This window comes from Eurypyga helias, unplaced genomic scaffold (genome assembly GCF_000690775.1).
Source record: "Eurypyga helias isolate BGI_N326 unplaced genomic scaffold, ASM69077v1 scaffold1257, whole genome shotgun sequence".
NCBI classification, from domain to species: domain Eukaryota; kingdom Metazoa; phylum Chordata; class Aves; order Eurypygiformes; family Eurypygidae; genus Eurypyga; species Eurypyga helias.
Window position 1 is genome coordinate 166,930 of NW_010263492.1, and position 16,870 is coordinate 183,799.

Here is a 16,870-nt window from a genome sequence, read left to right on the forward strand (position 1 = left end):
CAGAGAACCATTTTCTAAACACAACTTCTGATCCACCAGCATTCACTCAGGTCTCCTCCCTTTTTACAGTCTACTCCTCCTGTGTACAAGATCGAGAAGATAAACACACCAATTGCTGTTTGGAGCGGTGGAGATGACAAATTTGCAGATCCAAAAGACATGGCAATGCTACTTCCTCGGATTACTAATCTCATTTACCATGAGCATTTTCCTTCTTGGGGACATCTTGATTTCATCTGGGGCCTTGATGCAGCTGAGAAAATGTATCAGAAAATCATTGAAATAATAACAAAATACCTTTGAAACCACATGCATTGTGTTGATGCATTCAGTAAAAAACTCCAGAATTTCTATTTGACAATAAAAGTAATTCCTGAGGAAGAGGTAAACACCCAGACACACATAATGAATAGCAGTATAGGTACTCATCTGCACTTGTTTGTTCCTTGTTTTCCTCATAGTTTGAGGTTTTCTGTGGTGTTACTGTGACTGCTGTCTTCCTGAGAAGTTTGAGGCAAATAGGAATGAAATCTGAAAACATGAATGTACTTGAGCACACACGACAGGGATCACTTAATCTGGACAGCTTTTATTTCTAGAAGACTGATTCTTCTATGCCTAAAGTCTGTTGTTCTTGTGTGTATCTTATGTACCCCACAGAGACATTCCCGTGCCCAATTGTTGTCTTCCGATGAAGACTCAAAAGTGGGGTTTACACATTTCTCCATTGATGAACAACTGACCTTTGTTTAAATTAAATAATCTATCCACATGACAGAGGACTTGGGGTTTTTTTCTTCCTCACATTTACCTACAGTATCAACACAACAAAGAGATCTTAAGATACAAGAAACTTAGGTGGCAGTAGATGCCTTCCAAACATTAGAAATACAAGAATCCAATCTCAGAAAACCTCACAGAAGTATTCACCTGCCCTCCATGTCAACACGTCACCCAAAGCCTCATTCATGCTCTCTAAACCCCCCAAATTCAAGACCACGGAATGAGATGTAGGCATTTCAGGGAAGCTCCACTTCAAGCAATGCAGCTTCCACCCCATGAATGATTCTTGACACCGGCAACAAAGTTGTTGCAAGCACTCTGAGCTATCAGCTTTGTCTTTTACATAACCCTGTCTTGACCATTCTTTGTTCAAGCAATTTCTGCAATATGAGAAAGCAGTCAGCTGTTCTCCCTTTCTGGCCATTCGCCTGAAGAAACAGCACCTTCATTGTTCATGCAAGTGCCTCACATCTACTCACCTACAAGTTGATCTGTCAGGTAAGAGCGTCTGTCCCCAGGTTACAACCAAAGTGTTAATGCTGACAGGCTCAGACAGAGTAGCTTTGTTTCCTGGGATGTCTCTGGGTGGAACTTCAAGCTCTTATTGCCCAAACAAGACCCTTTGCAGTTGGAGTCAGCATCCAATGAAATAGTCACACTGAAAAAATATATCTGTGTTCTGCAACACAGGAAAAATACATTAACTTGTCCATGTACCCAGTCTAGAAGCCATTAGCAGTGCTGCTCATGACATCTATCTTCTGAACTTATGACTTAGTGGAAATAGCCAAAACCATCAACAAAAATAAAGATCCATTAAACCAAGAAAACAAGATGCAGCAGCATTTCAAAGAAGAGTCCCCTTTATTGCTGCATTATTGAATCACAGAGTGCTGGGAAACATTAATACACTGCTTACCACTTCAGGTTTTCTTCTGTCTTTATCTGTGCAAAAGAAAGTTCATGAAGGTTCATGGTTTGTTTTGGTGTGTTGGGGCAGAGGGGCTGCTGCACACACCTCTCTTAAAAGCGTGCTATCCTGTGCAGTGCCCTGGGAATGATGCATCTTGTTCCCATCAACAACATTTCATTTACAGATTTTTTTTTTCTTTAGCATACTGTTAATAGTGGAAAGTTAGTCAAGAGACTTATTTCTCTTCTGCACCAAACACATTTTCCTTATTATTTCTCAGTGCATTAATGGGATCTGGGACTTGGCTTTCTTTGTGTTCTCCAACAACTCATTGAATCTCTTTTTGCTGTGTCTTATATGGAAAAGAAAAAAAAAAAAAGAGATAATCCTTCCCTTGTAGCAACATAGCCAGAATAAAGGTGTTTGAAATCTGTAGGGTGGGAGGAGGAAGTGTTAAGCCGAGATCTATGTTCCCAGTCACTTACACTGTAGGAAGAGAAGTACGAAGAGCAAGGGTGCCAGACCTTGTATAAGCTGCTGTGACATGTTGCTCAGTTGTGAAGTTTATCCAAAGGATATTTTATTTTTGCATTGGCTGCCAACCGTCATGTGCAATGTTTAAGCTTCCAGAAATGCTATAGCTAGCTTTCAAAATCCACAGTCTGCACTAAAGTCATGTAATAAAACTGGAGAAGCAGATGGGAAAAGCAATATTTTGAGCTCTATTATAATTATTGATGGCTTAGTAAAATCAAATTAACCCCTTTCAGCCCATGTGGCCATAGGGTACTGACAAGTCTCACACAAAATAGTCAAAGTCTGCAGCAAGGAATGGGTGGATTTGTGTGAAGACTTTATCAAGTAACAGCCCTCAGACCTCTGCAGGACTCCTGCTGCTGTGCAAGATGGGTTGCCAGATGAGGTAATTTTCTGCATGTTCAAGAGTCCTTGAGGACTAGGAAGTTTTCCTTAGCATGTTTTCAATGTTGTGGAACTGCAGTCGTCTTGCTATATCTAAGGGAGTCTCCCCACCCTGGAAGAAACAGATGAAATATATGTCAATATGATAGATAGGGGTCAAGAACAAAAAGTTTTCCTGAATTTGCCACCCAGATGCAGTGCTCCCCTGCATAAGTTTCACTGTCACATCCTTGCTCTAAAAGAAAGCTTTCAGAACATGCTGAGTATACAACTACTGTCACTGAAACCAGGGGCAGAGTCCCGCCCCATTCTCCAGTAGTGACAACCATTCCACAGTTTCCTGGGGCTAACGTCCAAAGTCAGTGCAGAGCTAAGCTAAGAGCTGATTTCAAGAGCAACACGGGCAATACATTTGTCATGGTTTAGTACCAGCTGGCAACTAAGCACCAGGCAGCCATCGCTTGCCCCATCCCCCCCACTACGTGGGATGGGGGAGAGAATCAGAAAAAAAGAGACTTGTGGGCTGAGATACAAACAGCTTAACAGGACAGTAAAGGGAGAGGAAATAAATACACAAATAAATAATGATGATGATGATGATAATAGCAATACTGATAAAGGAATATACAAAACAACAAGTGAGGCACAAGACAATTGCTCACCACACAGTGATCATTACCCTATCCCCAAGTAGCGATCCCCTCAGTCAACTCCCTACAGATTATATACTGAGCATAATGCCCTGTGGCATGAAATATCCCTTTGGTCAGTTTGGGACAGCTGTCCTGGCTGTGTGTCTCACCAGCTTTTTGTAGAGAAGAGAGAAACTGAAAAAGATCTTGGTTTAATGTAAGTACTACTGGGTAACAACTAAAAACATGTGTTAAGCAACAAGTTAACAACATGTTATCAGCACAAACCCAAAACGTAGCCCCATACTAGCTACTATGAAGAAAATTAACTTTATTCCAGCCAAAACCATCACAACATTGCTCACCTCCCTTCAGTAATACAGATACTCCCAGGTCAATATTATTTGGATATCTGAGTTTTTCTGATGGCAGAAACAGTTTGACTTAGCCCCTCTCAGAAGAATGGTGTCCAGTGGCACTAAAAGTACCTGGGAAGGCTCTTACCACTCCCCTGCAGCCTGCATCTTGGGAACAACTGTAGAGCAGCTCTGAGTTAAGAAGAGGTACCATAAAGATAGCTAAGAGATCTGCCAATCCAGTGGACATGCAGGCAGTGTTTACTGGTAGAAATCCAGGAGCGAAGGATTTGGACTTTAAAGTTGTTCTTGCCAACAAAGGCAATGGAGCAAACATTGCTTTATACCACACAGCAAACAAGTCTACTGCCAGGAAGTTGTGAACCCCTTTTTTGAAACTGCTGCATGCCAACTAAGTCTTAAAACATACTGGTTCACCATTGTGATAAAGAAATACCCATAATAACTTCACCTTCTTACCTGATTCTTTACAGAAGTGTCTGCGTGAGCTTCAAGGAGTAGAGGAATAACTGCCTGGTTTTTCATTTCACAAGCATAGTGAAGGGCTGTGCTACCAGACTGAAGGGAAACAGAAGCAAATGAATTTTAGTTCTATTACTCCTTTAGTAAACCTTAGACAAGTACGACTACCTGTAGCCTTACCAGTTTCCCCCTAACAGCTGGATACAAAAGACACATACCATTTCCTGTCACAACACACTGCACAGTAAAACAAATACGTTGTCATACAATAAAATCATGCCTTCTCCAGGATGCAGCTGATAGAACAGGTGTGATTGCTTCAGAGGGAAACAAATAGTTCTTTACTAATTTCAGAATATTCCATGATCTTGATCTCAACAACTGTGTCGTCAGCAATACAGTTTGCCTATACTTCAGAGTTTTAGAATTTGATGATGCTAAAACTGGGGGTTCTTCTTTTCTACCTTAGAGGAGAGGAGCTCTTTACCACATCCAAGTAGGCTAGTGGATACAGAGTCCTACACATGGCACATCAGCACACCCCAAAGATCAAGAGAAGACACAGTCTACACTGAGACATGATCTTTGCTCACAAATCTGCTCCAGTCCAAGAACACATAAACGGTGATAAACTCAGACCCTTATATCACTAGAATCTTTATAGGATCAGGTGCTTAATACATAAGTATTTAAGTATCTCAACCCGGCTTGCCTAGGTTCTCTTAAGAGGGCATTGGTCAGAAAGGGAGAATTAGTTGACCACTGAAGAATTATTTCTGTGTACATTGCAAAACTATTGCTTAAATGTCAAGGGGAATCACTGAATGCCTCTGCTACATCACAGTCTTTTCAGTCCCTAATCCTACCCTGAAAGCAGGACTATATTGCTAGAAGATTCTCAAGTCTGTTTTTAGTAATGTCGCATGCATACAAACCACATGTGCATTTGTATAACCCACTTACAAAGTCTGTAGCATTAACATCCACTCCAGCTCTAAGCAACATCTTGATCAAGTTTTCATTCTGTTTAGTCTTCGAGACCTGTTTGGTGCAAGGGAGAGTAACACAGTAAGACAGCACAACTGCATATGGTACTAAGTAGGGTTTTGTCTAAATACTGTGGGTTTTTTCCAAAAAGAAGAGAGTCTGGCTTCTGCAAGTGACAGACTGATGCAGTGATACAATTCTGTTCCTACACTAGCTATATTCACAGCAAAATCCCTGCTTCTTCTGTTGCTATCAATCAGTCCTTGCTATAAAAACAGCAGTCCATATTCTATACAAGTTCCTGGCCTGAAATACTGCCATGAGAAAGGGGATAAGGGAAAAGGGAAAGATATAGGTTCTTTCCAGCTTTCTTCCAGACTCACCATGAGAAGATATCCAATAAGCATAACTGGCATGAGGATTATGATGAGCACATAGTCAAGGAAGGTGAACCGTTTTCTCACAGCATAATGCAGACACGTGCGGTTTTTCTAAACACAAAATAACTCTGATTAGTACCAGTGATTATATTTGTTTAATATTGACAATAGTAAGATCATTTTATATTGTACAAGCTTTCTTTTCAGTTATCTACTAGAAATATTTCTCTGATTTTCAAGCAGAAACAGACACATGCATTTTGCTTCCTTCAAGTAGAAGCATATTTAACACATCCAGGCTCACGGAAACTGGGCTACATGTGCAAGAAGGATGTGGGATCCAAAGGATTCCATACGTATGTCTGCAAACTTGGACATGGCTGAAGAGGGAAAGAAATTCATGTGTTTGTTACTGCTACCCAACAAGTTAAATCAGCAGCAAGAAACCCCACAGTTCTTCTTACAGAGGTGCTGGTTACTGAAAAAAAGATGTAAGAGAGTTTATGGAATTTCTTTGGCACATGTGAGAAACACAGGTAAGTAGCAACACCTCCAGTAGATTCCTAGTGAGAAGAGGATTTAAAAAAAAATCTTTGAATACTGAGCATACCAAAGCAACTAAAGGGTAGAGCTTTTAACTTGTGTGTTGAAGAACATGTGTGTTAAACCTCCTACATGTTGTCAAACTGGAGTTTGACGAACTAGGTTGAGTGTTACACTGGGGCCTAAAATAATCAGAGAAGCTGTTCTGTGTCACCCTCTGCTCCCCATTCTCAGTCCTGAACACTGCAGTTCAGCTCTGCACCTAAGGGCCTGATTCCATTTGTGAAGGTGAAGCAAAGAAGCATTTAAGAAAGCCAGGCATGGCTAGAAAATGGCTACTAATTCAATTAGAATGATATTATTGCAAAATACTGAACCCTTACAAAGGGACTCTGAGGTAAGATGGAGAGCATTCTGCATCAAGAACAGGTAAGATAGAGTATTCCACTGACGTCACAAATGTTTACTACCCTCCTATGAAATAAACAATGCACTGGAAACCAGGGATATAAGACAGCCCACAGATGTGTAGGAACTTGCTAAGCATTGCCTTGGAGTACGAGATGATATAATAGAATTGACAATGCTATGGTGTTTTTTCATGGCTATGTATCACCCTTAACATCATAAGAATAAGTTAATGAATCCAGAACATGCACTTTTCAGCTACTTTTTATCTGTAACCTACAGGGAAATCTACCACAAAAACACACTTCCTCACCACCTTAGGGAAAACAGTCAGTCACAGCTATTGTGCAAGGCAGGTAGGTTTTAAAAGCAGGGATCAGATCAACAACAGATGAAGGCTTCCCTCCTCATCCCCCAGAACACTATATTGTGTCAAATAAGGTTACAGAAACAGGTCTGCAGGGGGAATAAGAAAGATTTTCATAGGGTCTGTTTTTCCTCAGGGTTACTTTTGTGAGAGATGGACAGGCTCTTCTTCAGACCTTCCTTTTAACCAGGAAACCAGAAGAAAAAGGCAGAGGAAAAAGAAAAACTACAGAATGGACAGATCCAAGCTGGAAGGCAATACGAATGCAGAGTGTTGCATGGGCAAGCAGGCAGATCTCACTGGGGACTGGGCAGTATTAACTGGGAACGTGAACACAGAGCGAAGTTCAGGCTGGGGATGCTTACTATCTTGTGTGCACTGTGAAGTTAGAAAAATAAATGAGGAGACAAACAGAAACATAGAAGTTTATTATATTATAATTTGGGGGCTATACTTACATCTCAGAAACAAACCTCAGGTTTGGCAGCACTGCCAGTGTTCCCACACACAACCCCCAAGAACCTGAAAGAACAGTCACTGCAAAGGAGGAGTCGGTGTCCACTTACCTTGTTTCTGAGGTTGACATCAGCGTTTCTTTTTAGAAGATAGCTAACTATCCTGCTGTTTCCCTGTTTGCATGCGCAGATTAAGGGGGTGTCTCCACCAAAGCTGTCCTGGATGTTCAGATAGTTGCTATTGCGCTCCAAAAGGAGCTGAACTTCATTGAAATCGTTATTATAAGCTGCCTGACAAATGGGCTGAAGAGAGAAGACAATATTCGTCATCACACGTTTCACTGAGCCATCCAGACTTAACTGCACACTTCATACATCCCAAGACCCTGCCGAGCACTTCTGGCAGCGGTTGTAATAGCAGGTGACTTCCAGAAGGTGGTGGTAAGACATACACCGGCAGCTGCCACAGCAGCTCCCCGCCCTCAGCCTGAGCAGTCATAGCCCTTGCACAGTGGAATGAACTTTCTTGGATTATTAACACGTCGTCCAAAACGAACAGATATAGATCCCGTTCATTTGCAGCCATTAAGAAAAACCATCATCCGATCTCACAGGAGCTGGTCACGTTAAGCAGCAAGCACTGACAAGCCCGCACCTCTCAGCTTCCTACAGGCTTTCCCTTCGGACGAGCACTGCTGAACAAGTGGTACCACTTCTGACTCATCAGCTCCCAGAACAGAACCAGACTTCAGGTGAAAGCTGAAAAACCAAACTCACCTGGTGTTACTTTTCTAGGGCTTGAAGGTAAGCTTCATACCCAAAAACTATGTGCAGGTATGCCCACAGCTCAGATCCTGCTTGACTTTTGAGAACTGCTAGCAACTTAAGTCTTTCCTCAGTATTTTCCTTCCCTCTGCAGCAGCAAGAACTCAGACTAAGGAGAGGCTGGGAATGACAGGAGTGCTATGAGTTTCTACTGACCTAATACATGCAGAATATAACAGTGGGAAGTGTGGCAGACTGGCCAAGAAGTTTAGCATGAAAATTAGAAAGAGATTTCTATCCACGTGCAGAGCAATGTTCCAAAACAGGCTTCCTGTAGTGGCAGAATGGACACAAAACCTGACTGCAGGCTAGAGCTTGACAAGTGTGCAAGGGTCTCTGTGATTGTGAAGCCTCTGCTGCAAACCCCTCTTCCACCTTTCACTTTTTCTGAGCTGCCACTCTGGCAGCTCTATCTAAATTAGGACTAACTGTGCTTAAGACTATTTTAAAGTATTCTCCAAACTGCTCAGAAGGCAATTAATAGAGCTTCTTATATGCACACAGTTAGACAGCATCTGTCCGGAATATCAGCAGTGAGGCCAATTATAGGGTTAGGGCAATGTTATGTAGAAACAGTAGATTCCATCCAAACCCCAAGAAAAGACATTTCTTTTATGTCTACAGAAAAGCAGGGAGGATAAAAGTCTGGAAACCCTCACTCAGTTTTCCACAGTGTCAGGAGACTGCCACAGCAGCAATGCAGCTTAACAACCAGATTCGGATTCATGTTAAGGTTACTACATTATTGTTATCCACCCATCATATGCAAGAGGGAAATAAATCTCTAAGATATGTACTCAGAATAACTGGATTTCACATGTGGCAGAGGCACACCAGACATTACACCCAATACAAACACAAGCTCTAGGTCTGAAGGGAGGGGGAGCAGGACCGAGGATTCCAGCTCAGGTAAAGAGAAAACGAGCACCTCTGAACTGCCTGGCAGCACAGCCCTTCGCCTCTGCTCTCACTCACACTTCTGACACTCAGGATGCATGCAATGAACCTGACAGCGTGACACTACACAAAACATGCAGTGGAAGGGAGAGAAAGGCAAATTGCAATGCCAAACTCTTTCTACCCTCACTGGTAGGCACTGGTGGTGCCTTTTCCCTGCCACAGCATCAGGTCTAACCATGAGCTAACTCAGATTATCCATGAACCAGAGCATGTGGCCCTGCCTAACTGAAGAAAGCAAAGGGCAGAGGAACTGGAAATTAGAGTTTGAAGATAAGACATGCCAATGACTGAGTGATGTTCACCCAAGTCAGGTGTTCAAAGGAAAATTGAACATGCAGTTTTAAAGCAGAATCTCCACAGTTAGATTAGAATCTCTTTTTCTACAATACTACTTCTACAGGCCCATCAGAAGAGAATTTCATGTTCAGTATCTGGGGTTTCAGGAAAGCTCAGAAGTAGTCATAGGGCAGGCAAGGGTTTTCATGGCTGAGATCGCTCAGTACAAGATCACCAGGTAAAGGATGCAAGAAAAGTGAAAACATGTTCACTGTCAGAAGGACAAAACCTCTACATAAGTGATTTGGGGGGTTTTTTTGTTGTGGTTTTTTTTTCCCTTAAATCAGCTGTGGGCCATGTAATTGAAATCAGGACCTGGTTGTTTACTCAGATCCAGAAGAACTGCCACATCTGAATTTGTCTGCTTTTTTTTCAGAGTTTCTTGCACCTCCCTCTGCTGAGCTTTGCTGAGGTAGTAATAAACCACAAGACATTCAGCAAGTTCTACTATATGTTAAATAAAGGTTAAAGGCATGGCACTAAAGACAAAGCATTTGGCCAATAGAGAGGAGGTTAAAGTAAAGGCAGTCTTGCAACTGAGAGAGCAATTTCAGATTATAATTGCTTCCTCCTTTGAGAGCTGCAGGAGATTGCCAAAGTTACATGAACACTTTGCAGCTGTTTAGACAAAAAGGAGTCACTTCATAACAACCAGATATTTTGAACCAATCCATAGTCTCTTCCTGTGTACTAAAATTCATCCAAAGACATGCTGTGAATTAAACAGGAAAGTCTAAATTATGTTTGTGATGCTGAGGAACGCACTAGTATCCAAACCATACTTCTCAGAAAAGTCAACTTACACTTTCTTATTTGCACTTCTCTAGATTTCTATCCTGTATTAATGAACCCTACCTTACCTGGAGAAGTATATCTCACTCAGACAGTATTTGAACATTCTCTAAACATCACTTTACTAAAGCAAGGTGATGCTAGTTTCTTGTACAATACTATCTCAGAGCAGTAGGTCTGAAAAGAGGCAACAAAACCTTTCACAGTAAGGTGCAGTTTACGCAGCCCACCGTCATATGAATGCATAGATCCAGGCTTCCTATAATGCTGAAAGAGGAGAAGATACTTGATTTCATTGAATAGCCTTTTAAAGACAAAAGGGTGGCTTTCAGCACAGAAATGTAACCTTTTAGAGGAATATCTATGTAATGCTACCTCCAGAAAAAAAGAAATAGCAATACAATCCACTGTATTGACAGTCAAAAAGGACCTAAATCTTCATTTGTTTCCACACATATGAATGGGGAGTTTAGAAAATAACAAATATGTTTAGGTAACATTTATGCTAAAATCCAGGAGCATGCTAAATGGACCATAGTCTGGGGACAAATCCATAAAGATAAGAGCTAAAAAAAATCTCATTCCTAAAACAGTCATGGGATGAGGGGGAATGTTTCCTTAGGCATTAGCTTTGTTATCTATATTCAACATAATCCAAAGAGTTGTTTCCAGTTTGCAGAGTTGTTTGTTGTTGGCATCATGCTCAGAATGATTCTGAACTCAACATAGAACAACAAAAACTGTTGAACACATGCTTTCTCTGTGAAGTCACAACAGTTACACTGGTTATTACATTTTCTTTACTCCTACAAACAGTATTTCTGTCAATTTGTAATAGCCAAAGTACAGCATTTCCAAAGGAAAAGAACATCCAGATCTGTATAAGCCTGCATATGGGAGGCTGCAAAGGGGACAAACCAAACCCAGTGAACAACTGTATCTTCAATACCTTCAGTTACCGTGCAGAAAAAAGGTCACGTACCTCTGAATAGAGTATCCCCATGCCTATTCTTCACTGCTTGAGTTCGTTCCTGTTCACCAGCCCAACAAGTTAACCTCACTTGAAATGTTCTTGAGCTTGTTTGAATCTGTTTAATATACAACTTAAATGTATCACTCTTTCTTAAACTACATTTCCTTTAAGTGCTTTCTACTTGGTAGCATGAAACAATTGTCTTCAGAAACCCAACCCAGGGAGGTAAATGTGAGAACAGCAGCTTACGGGAGACTGACAGAACAAGTTACAACAGAGAAGCGTTTTCCTTTGTCATTTTAGCAATAACAGCCTCCAGTTGCCTAAAAAGGAAAGTAGTAAAACAGGCTGAGGATGGGAGGAGGGAGAGAGAGGAAGAAAATTTCACAAGTGAAGAAAGGGAGGGGAAAATGAAGAAAAAAAAAAAGCATGAAACCTAAAACTTAAACAGATAACTGAATAGTAGCTAGTTTGCCACCCAAGCTACTTCTAACTAAAACATATTCCAAGCCCTCTGCAAGAACAGCTCAAGACGCCTACTGGGACAAGGGAAGAAACTAGATCACACACCTTTAATGAGAGCTCCCAGTGTAATTTAGCTTCAGCCTCTTATTAAATAGGCCAGCCCCTTTCATTACCTTTTGCTCAGTCTTCTCTTCTTAGCCCAGCCCAAACAATAAATATGATTCATGTTTAGCCTATTAATTTTATATGTTAATTCCTGTAGAGCTTCCTTGGGAACAGAATTATTTCCATCTCCTTTTTGTGTTCATGGCTCTGAGAATAAGATCCAGTAGTATTTCTGTACTACATTCATACAGGCTGAGTAGGGCATGCGTATTTTAAGCATCTGTGGACAACCCAAAATATATTTTCCCTTTATAGTTTAAATTCATATTTCCTGTATTTCAAACATACTTTTAAACAAGGTTTAAATTATATGCATGTAACTGCCTTAAATCCAAGCCCTCTACCTTACATTCGAGAATTGTTATTTCCATATATTTTTCATATTTATTCCCCAGTGAGGTGAAGGACCATGTAAAATTACTTATACTGCCTTCTCTGATTAGAGTAGCATAGCACCACTGACTGTAGTGTTGGTTTGTTTGCACCAGTTCTAACCCTTTCATCAGCTGTTTACCTGGAGAAAACTAGGTTGGCTTGGAACAGAAATGTGCACTACACCTACCTGTGACAAACCTCACTAGGATCCTCCCAAGAGATTGCTCTTTCAGCATGCGGTGAATATTCTGTTGGCCTGTGTGGCGGGTTGGCCCTGGCTGTAGGCCAGGTGCCCACCAAAGACACACCATCATCCTCCTCCTCAGCTGGACAGGAAAGAGAAGATATAATGGAAAGCTTGTGGGTCGAAGTAAGGACAAGGAGGGATCATTCAGCAATTAGCATCATGGGCAAAACAGACTCAGCCTGGGAGAATTAATTTAATTTATTACCAATCACATCAGAGTAAAAGAGAACTAAAACTAATTCTTAGAACACCTTCCCCTCATCCCTCCTTTCTTCCTGAGCTCAGCTTTGTTCCTGATTATCTCCTCCCCACCAGCAGTGCAGGGGGACTTGGAATGGGGGTTGTGGACAGTTCATCACATGTTGTCTCTGCCACTCCTTCTTCCACAGAGGGACGACTCCTCACACTCTGCCCCTGCTCCTGCATGGGGTCCTTCCCATGGGAGTCAGTTCTCCATGAACTTCTCAATGTGAGTTCTTCCCACAGGCTGCAGTTCTTCAAGAACCATTCCAGTGTGGGTCCCACTCATGGGGTACAGTCCTTCAGGAGCAGCCTGCTCCAGTGTGAGCTTCCCACGAAGTCACAAGTCCTGCCAGCAAACCTGCTCCAGTCTGGGCTCCTCTCTCCATGGGTCCACAGGTACTGCCAGGAGCCTGGGCTGCCCATGGGGTAACAGCCTCCTTCATGTATCCCCCTGCTCTGGCGTGGGGTTCTTCCCAGGATGCAGGTGCGTCTCTGCTCCACCGTGACCCTCCATGGCTGCAGGGTCACATCCGGCCTCACCACAGGCTGCACGAGAATCTCTGCTCCAGCGCCTGGAGCACTTCCTCACTTCCTTCCCCTCCTTCTCCACTGACCTGGGTGTCTGCAGAGTTTTCCCCCTCACAACTTGCTCTCTCTCTCTCACTGCTGCAAATTCTTCCCTCTTCAGTTTATTTTTTTTTTTTCCTTCTTAAATGCGTTATCCCTGACAGCTACAACAATTGGCTTGGCCTTGGCCAGCAGCATTGGCTCTACAGAACATAGGGGAAGCTTCTGGCAGCTCCTCACAGAAGCCACTCCTGTAGTCCCTGGCTACCAAAACTGTGTCATGCAAACCCAACACAGCCCAAAGACACAGAGGAGTGAGTAAGGCCTCAAAGGTGAAAATGTATTCCTTGACAGTACTTCTTCACATCCAGATCCCAAGGAATGGACATTCTCTTACATCAACTGGCTAGGTTGCTGGAATTTATAAACTACAGCTTGTTGAAAGAAACCTCAAATTGCTCAGTTTATTTAATCCCCTCCTGACAGCAATATATAAATACACCAATATAGAAATGCATGGTAGCATGGAAAAATATTTTTAAAAAACCCAACTGACCCCGATCCCAAATCCACAAAGCATGGCAATATCTTCAGGAAGTGTCTTTCCCAAGATGATGTAAATTACCATTTAATCTAGGATCACATCTCAGACCCTCTTGAAAAACACTTAAGTGACTACTTTGATCAGAGCTTCAGCTGGAGAACAGATAAACAGACACCATGAGGTATGAGACACATGCAAATTTATGTAGTCACAGGTTCACTTCTGCTTTACACATTGCTTTTGTGTTCTTTACCATGCTTATAAACAAGGATTTGAATCCTGAATTTTAATATTTTTTTTTCTGATTAAGTCTTTTTTCTCCAAAAGGTGCAACACTCAATGCATAGACCAACTGTCATCTAGTCTGTGTAGGAAATGTGATTCTTACTTCCTGAAAGAATTTAAGACCACTTAAAATGCTTCATGTGAGCTGGGAGTGACCTAAGAGCTTTTCAGAAGGGCCTTCACCAGAAAATTATCTTCTCCATAATTATCAATTAAGTAATTAATTAAAATACACAGAAGATCATTCGTCTAATGGACAGTACTGCACAATGTGGAACACACAGTCCTGCAAAAGTCACTGGGGCTGTAGATCTGCAAAAACCTGCTGACACGTGTATGCATTTTCACAGTCAGTGTCATCCTATATAGTAACTCCTAATTTAGAATTGGCCAAGTAGCACAGTGACTGGGGGGTGCCTCAACAGACTGAAGCATTTGATAAACAGCTAGGTCCTTTCTCATACATGCCTGCTCAAACAACAGATAATCATCTGTTGTTGATTGCAGGGAGAAAATTTATGAGAGCCACAAAAGTAATTGGGAAGATGAATAGGGTTCAAAGACAAAAGGGAGAGCGTATACAGCCCATTACCTTAAATGAACACTGCTTTTGTATTTTATAGGGTTTGCAAAGGCGAAAGGAGCACACATATTCCCCTTTTCTCTCCCTCTCCGAGACTGCAGATCACCAGAGATGTGTTTATAGGCTCAGAACACCTTGGGGGTACCTAAGTGACAACTGGCTGACACTTGGGATTAAGACATACTTAGCACCTCATGCTATGTCCAGGTGTAGGTCAGACCACCTGGGTGTCAAACTTTTGCTCCAGTATATTTGAAACAGAATACTTATTATGTCAGCTGACATCATTCTTTAAGTAAGGGCAGCATAGCCACATGACCTGGGAATTTTCTGCATACCCTTCAGGTTTTGTGTTTCCTATGCTCTTTTTATATGCATTGTCTCTTTTCCCTGTTCAGTCCTCTCTTTTCCAAACTTCCAAAGGTAAGGGCCAATACATGGGCTTATCTATGTCTAATTCTTCACTTGATTCCTTCTAACTAACAATATCAGAAACAATATCAGAAATCTCATATGCTGGCATGAGGTGAAACTAGGTAAATTGTTGCAGATTATTCCAGGCTGAAAATTCCATAAAGCAAAAAATGTAGTATGGTGTTAGCTGGGAATACAGCAGAGAAAGGTCTTCTGTATCTCTTACTGCAGGGATATCAGAACTGGCAAGCTGCAACACTTTTCACTGAGAAATCACTTTTTTGGCCTTTCCACAGACAACTCTCTACTTTATAAAGCAAAAAGTTTCTGTGGTTACTCTCAGGTTCTGTTTACTAACAAAGACTTACTTCACTCTTTATGCCCACACAAGACAGCTGATGACTAGTACCCACATTGCAGAGAATTTGCTGCTCCAGGGCACCTGGCCAGTTTCAGTGAGTTCTGAGTCCCAGGGCTCACTACAACTAGTTCAGCGGTTAGGTAGAGGTCTCCAAAGAGAGTTTTCACAGAGTTCATGGAGGAAAGAAATCTTGTTACTATCCTCTCTGAGGCAAAGTTTAGACAATGCTTTCAAACTTTTTCAGTCCTTGAGAAACCCTACAAGAGCAGGCTAATTCAGGGCAGACTGGTCCTTGCATGTTGTGGTGTTCACTGAGCAACAGATTTTAGAATGTGTCCGTGATGCTAAAATACACCCCTTTCAAATGACTTGTATTTTTATTCTAAGACTACCTAACAAAGAGGAATTGTCCCCAAGCAACCTGTAAACAGAAGTTCAAAAAATGTGACAGGTGTGGAACCAGCGACCATCCCAGCTTCCTTACAAACCACAGTGGCAGAGACTGTGTTCATAGGTAGCAAGTGCTGAGAAAAGTTGGACTCTTCCGCCTCTTCCTCCCAAAATAATGTGGTCACAGCAATTCCTGGGAAAGGCAGCAGTACAGATCAAGCTCTATCACAGCCCCAGGGGACAAGAATACCCCAGGTTCCTACTAAATATCCTAACCACAGGTTAGATGCCTTGTTACATCTCCTGTTTCATGGTGCAATTTGGTATTTCAAAATGTCATGCAACGGTGCTGTTTATCATAAAATACTCCACTCCTTAAATACTGCCAGATCAGCACTTGAACATGCTCTCCTATACTGGCAGACATCACACAGCCCTCTATTGCTGCTTGTAAGCGATTTTTTTATTCCTTTCTATTGGTAAAGGTTTCTCCTAGTGAATCAGTCTGCTGGTGGAGACAGACCAGGAGCTGCAGCAGAGGACACAAGCAAGGCAGTCAAAGCAGAGGTAAGCTGCTTGTACCTAAGTGTTCACAGTCTCTTTCTCTGTTGTCTGTCTCCATAAGGTTGTGCAGTTGCTTGTTGGACTAGACAGCCTGAATCCTTTCTGATCTGCACGGCTGTTGCTATGCATCAAAGGACGTTTGGTAAAGTTGAGGAGGGGGAGAAGTCTTTGACCTGTGCAAATGGAAACAAGGAGTAACTGATGGTTTCGCTTTGTTCTGCTTGTGTTGGGTTTTTCTTAAGGATGTCACTGTGGATGCATGAAAATCTTGGTATTGAAAAAGTCTGCATAAATTGAATATTTTGCTTCCACAGTTTTAAATGCATTGAAGCTTTCCTTGTAAGTTAACCATGAGATTCTGGTACCTGCTAGCCACATTAACTGCTCTGGTGCCTTTCTGTTCCATTTACAGTGTATGTGAAAAAAATATTAAGACTCTCAAGAATACATTGATGGGTTTCTAGAAGGTTTAAAGCTTATTTTCATTAAATAACACAAGTCTCCAGAAATGGCCTTTTGAATGTACCTTTTAAGTGCTCTCTTCCTTTAGTTT

At 41.8% G+C, this 16,870-nt stretch overlaps 2 protein-coding genes across 2 annotated transcripts in view; one reads left to right on the plus strand and one right to left on the minus strand.

Annotated features, from left to right (window-relative positions):
* Positions 1 to 303, plus strand: part of LOC104512874 (lysosomal acid lipase/cholesteryl ester hydrolase-like) — a 10,002-nt gene extending 9,699 nt beyond the window's left edge. Inside the window, exon 9 of the mRNA XM_010156039.1 lies at positions 70 to 303. Coding sequence (XP_010154341.1) covers positions 70 to 303 — 234 coding nt within the window. The remainder of the gene's footprint in view (positions 1 to 69) is intronic.
* Positions 304 to 2,651: 2,348 nt separating this feature from the next.
* On the minus strand, positions 2,652 to 11,438 carry ANKRD22 (ankyrin repeat domain 22). The gene is made up of 6 exons (XM_010156040.1): positions 11,124 to 11,438; positions 7,340 to 7,531; positions 5,459 to 5,566; positions 5,052 to 5,129; positions 4,086 to 4,184; positions 2,652 to 2,729 (listed from the first exon to the last, which is right to left on the minus strand). The coding sequence occupies exons 1-6, from the start codon at positions 11,142 to 11,144 to the stop codon at positions 2,652 to 2,654; spliced, it is 576 nt and encodes a 191-aa protein (XP_010154342.1). The 5' UTR covers positions 11,145 to 11,438.
* Between the last annotated feature and the right edge of the window lie 5,432 nt (positions 11,439 to 16,870).

What these genes read in the sequence shown, in the direction of transcription:
- ANKRD22 (XM_010156040.1), bottom strand. Translation starts at nt 11,144, where the DNA reads ATGGGGATACTCTATTCAGAG. An exon ending in ATGTCAACCTCAGAAACAAG is followed by an intron (nt 5,567 to 7,339) that starts GTAAGTGGACAC and finishes TTTTGTGTTTAG; the next exon opens with AAAAACCGCACGTGTCTGCA. An exon ending in ATGTTAATGCTACAGACTTT is followed by an intron (nt 4,185 to 5,051) that starts GTAAGTGGGTTA and finishes GTTTCCCTTCAG; the next exon opens with TCTGGTAGCACAGCCCTTCA.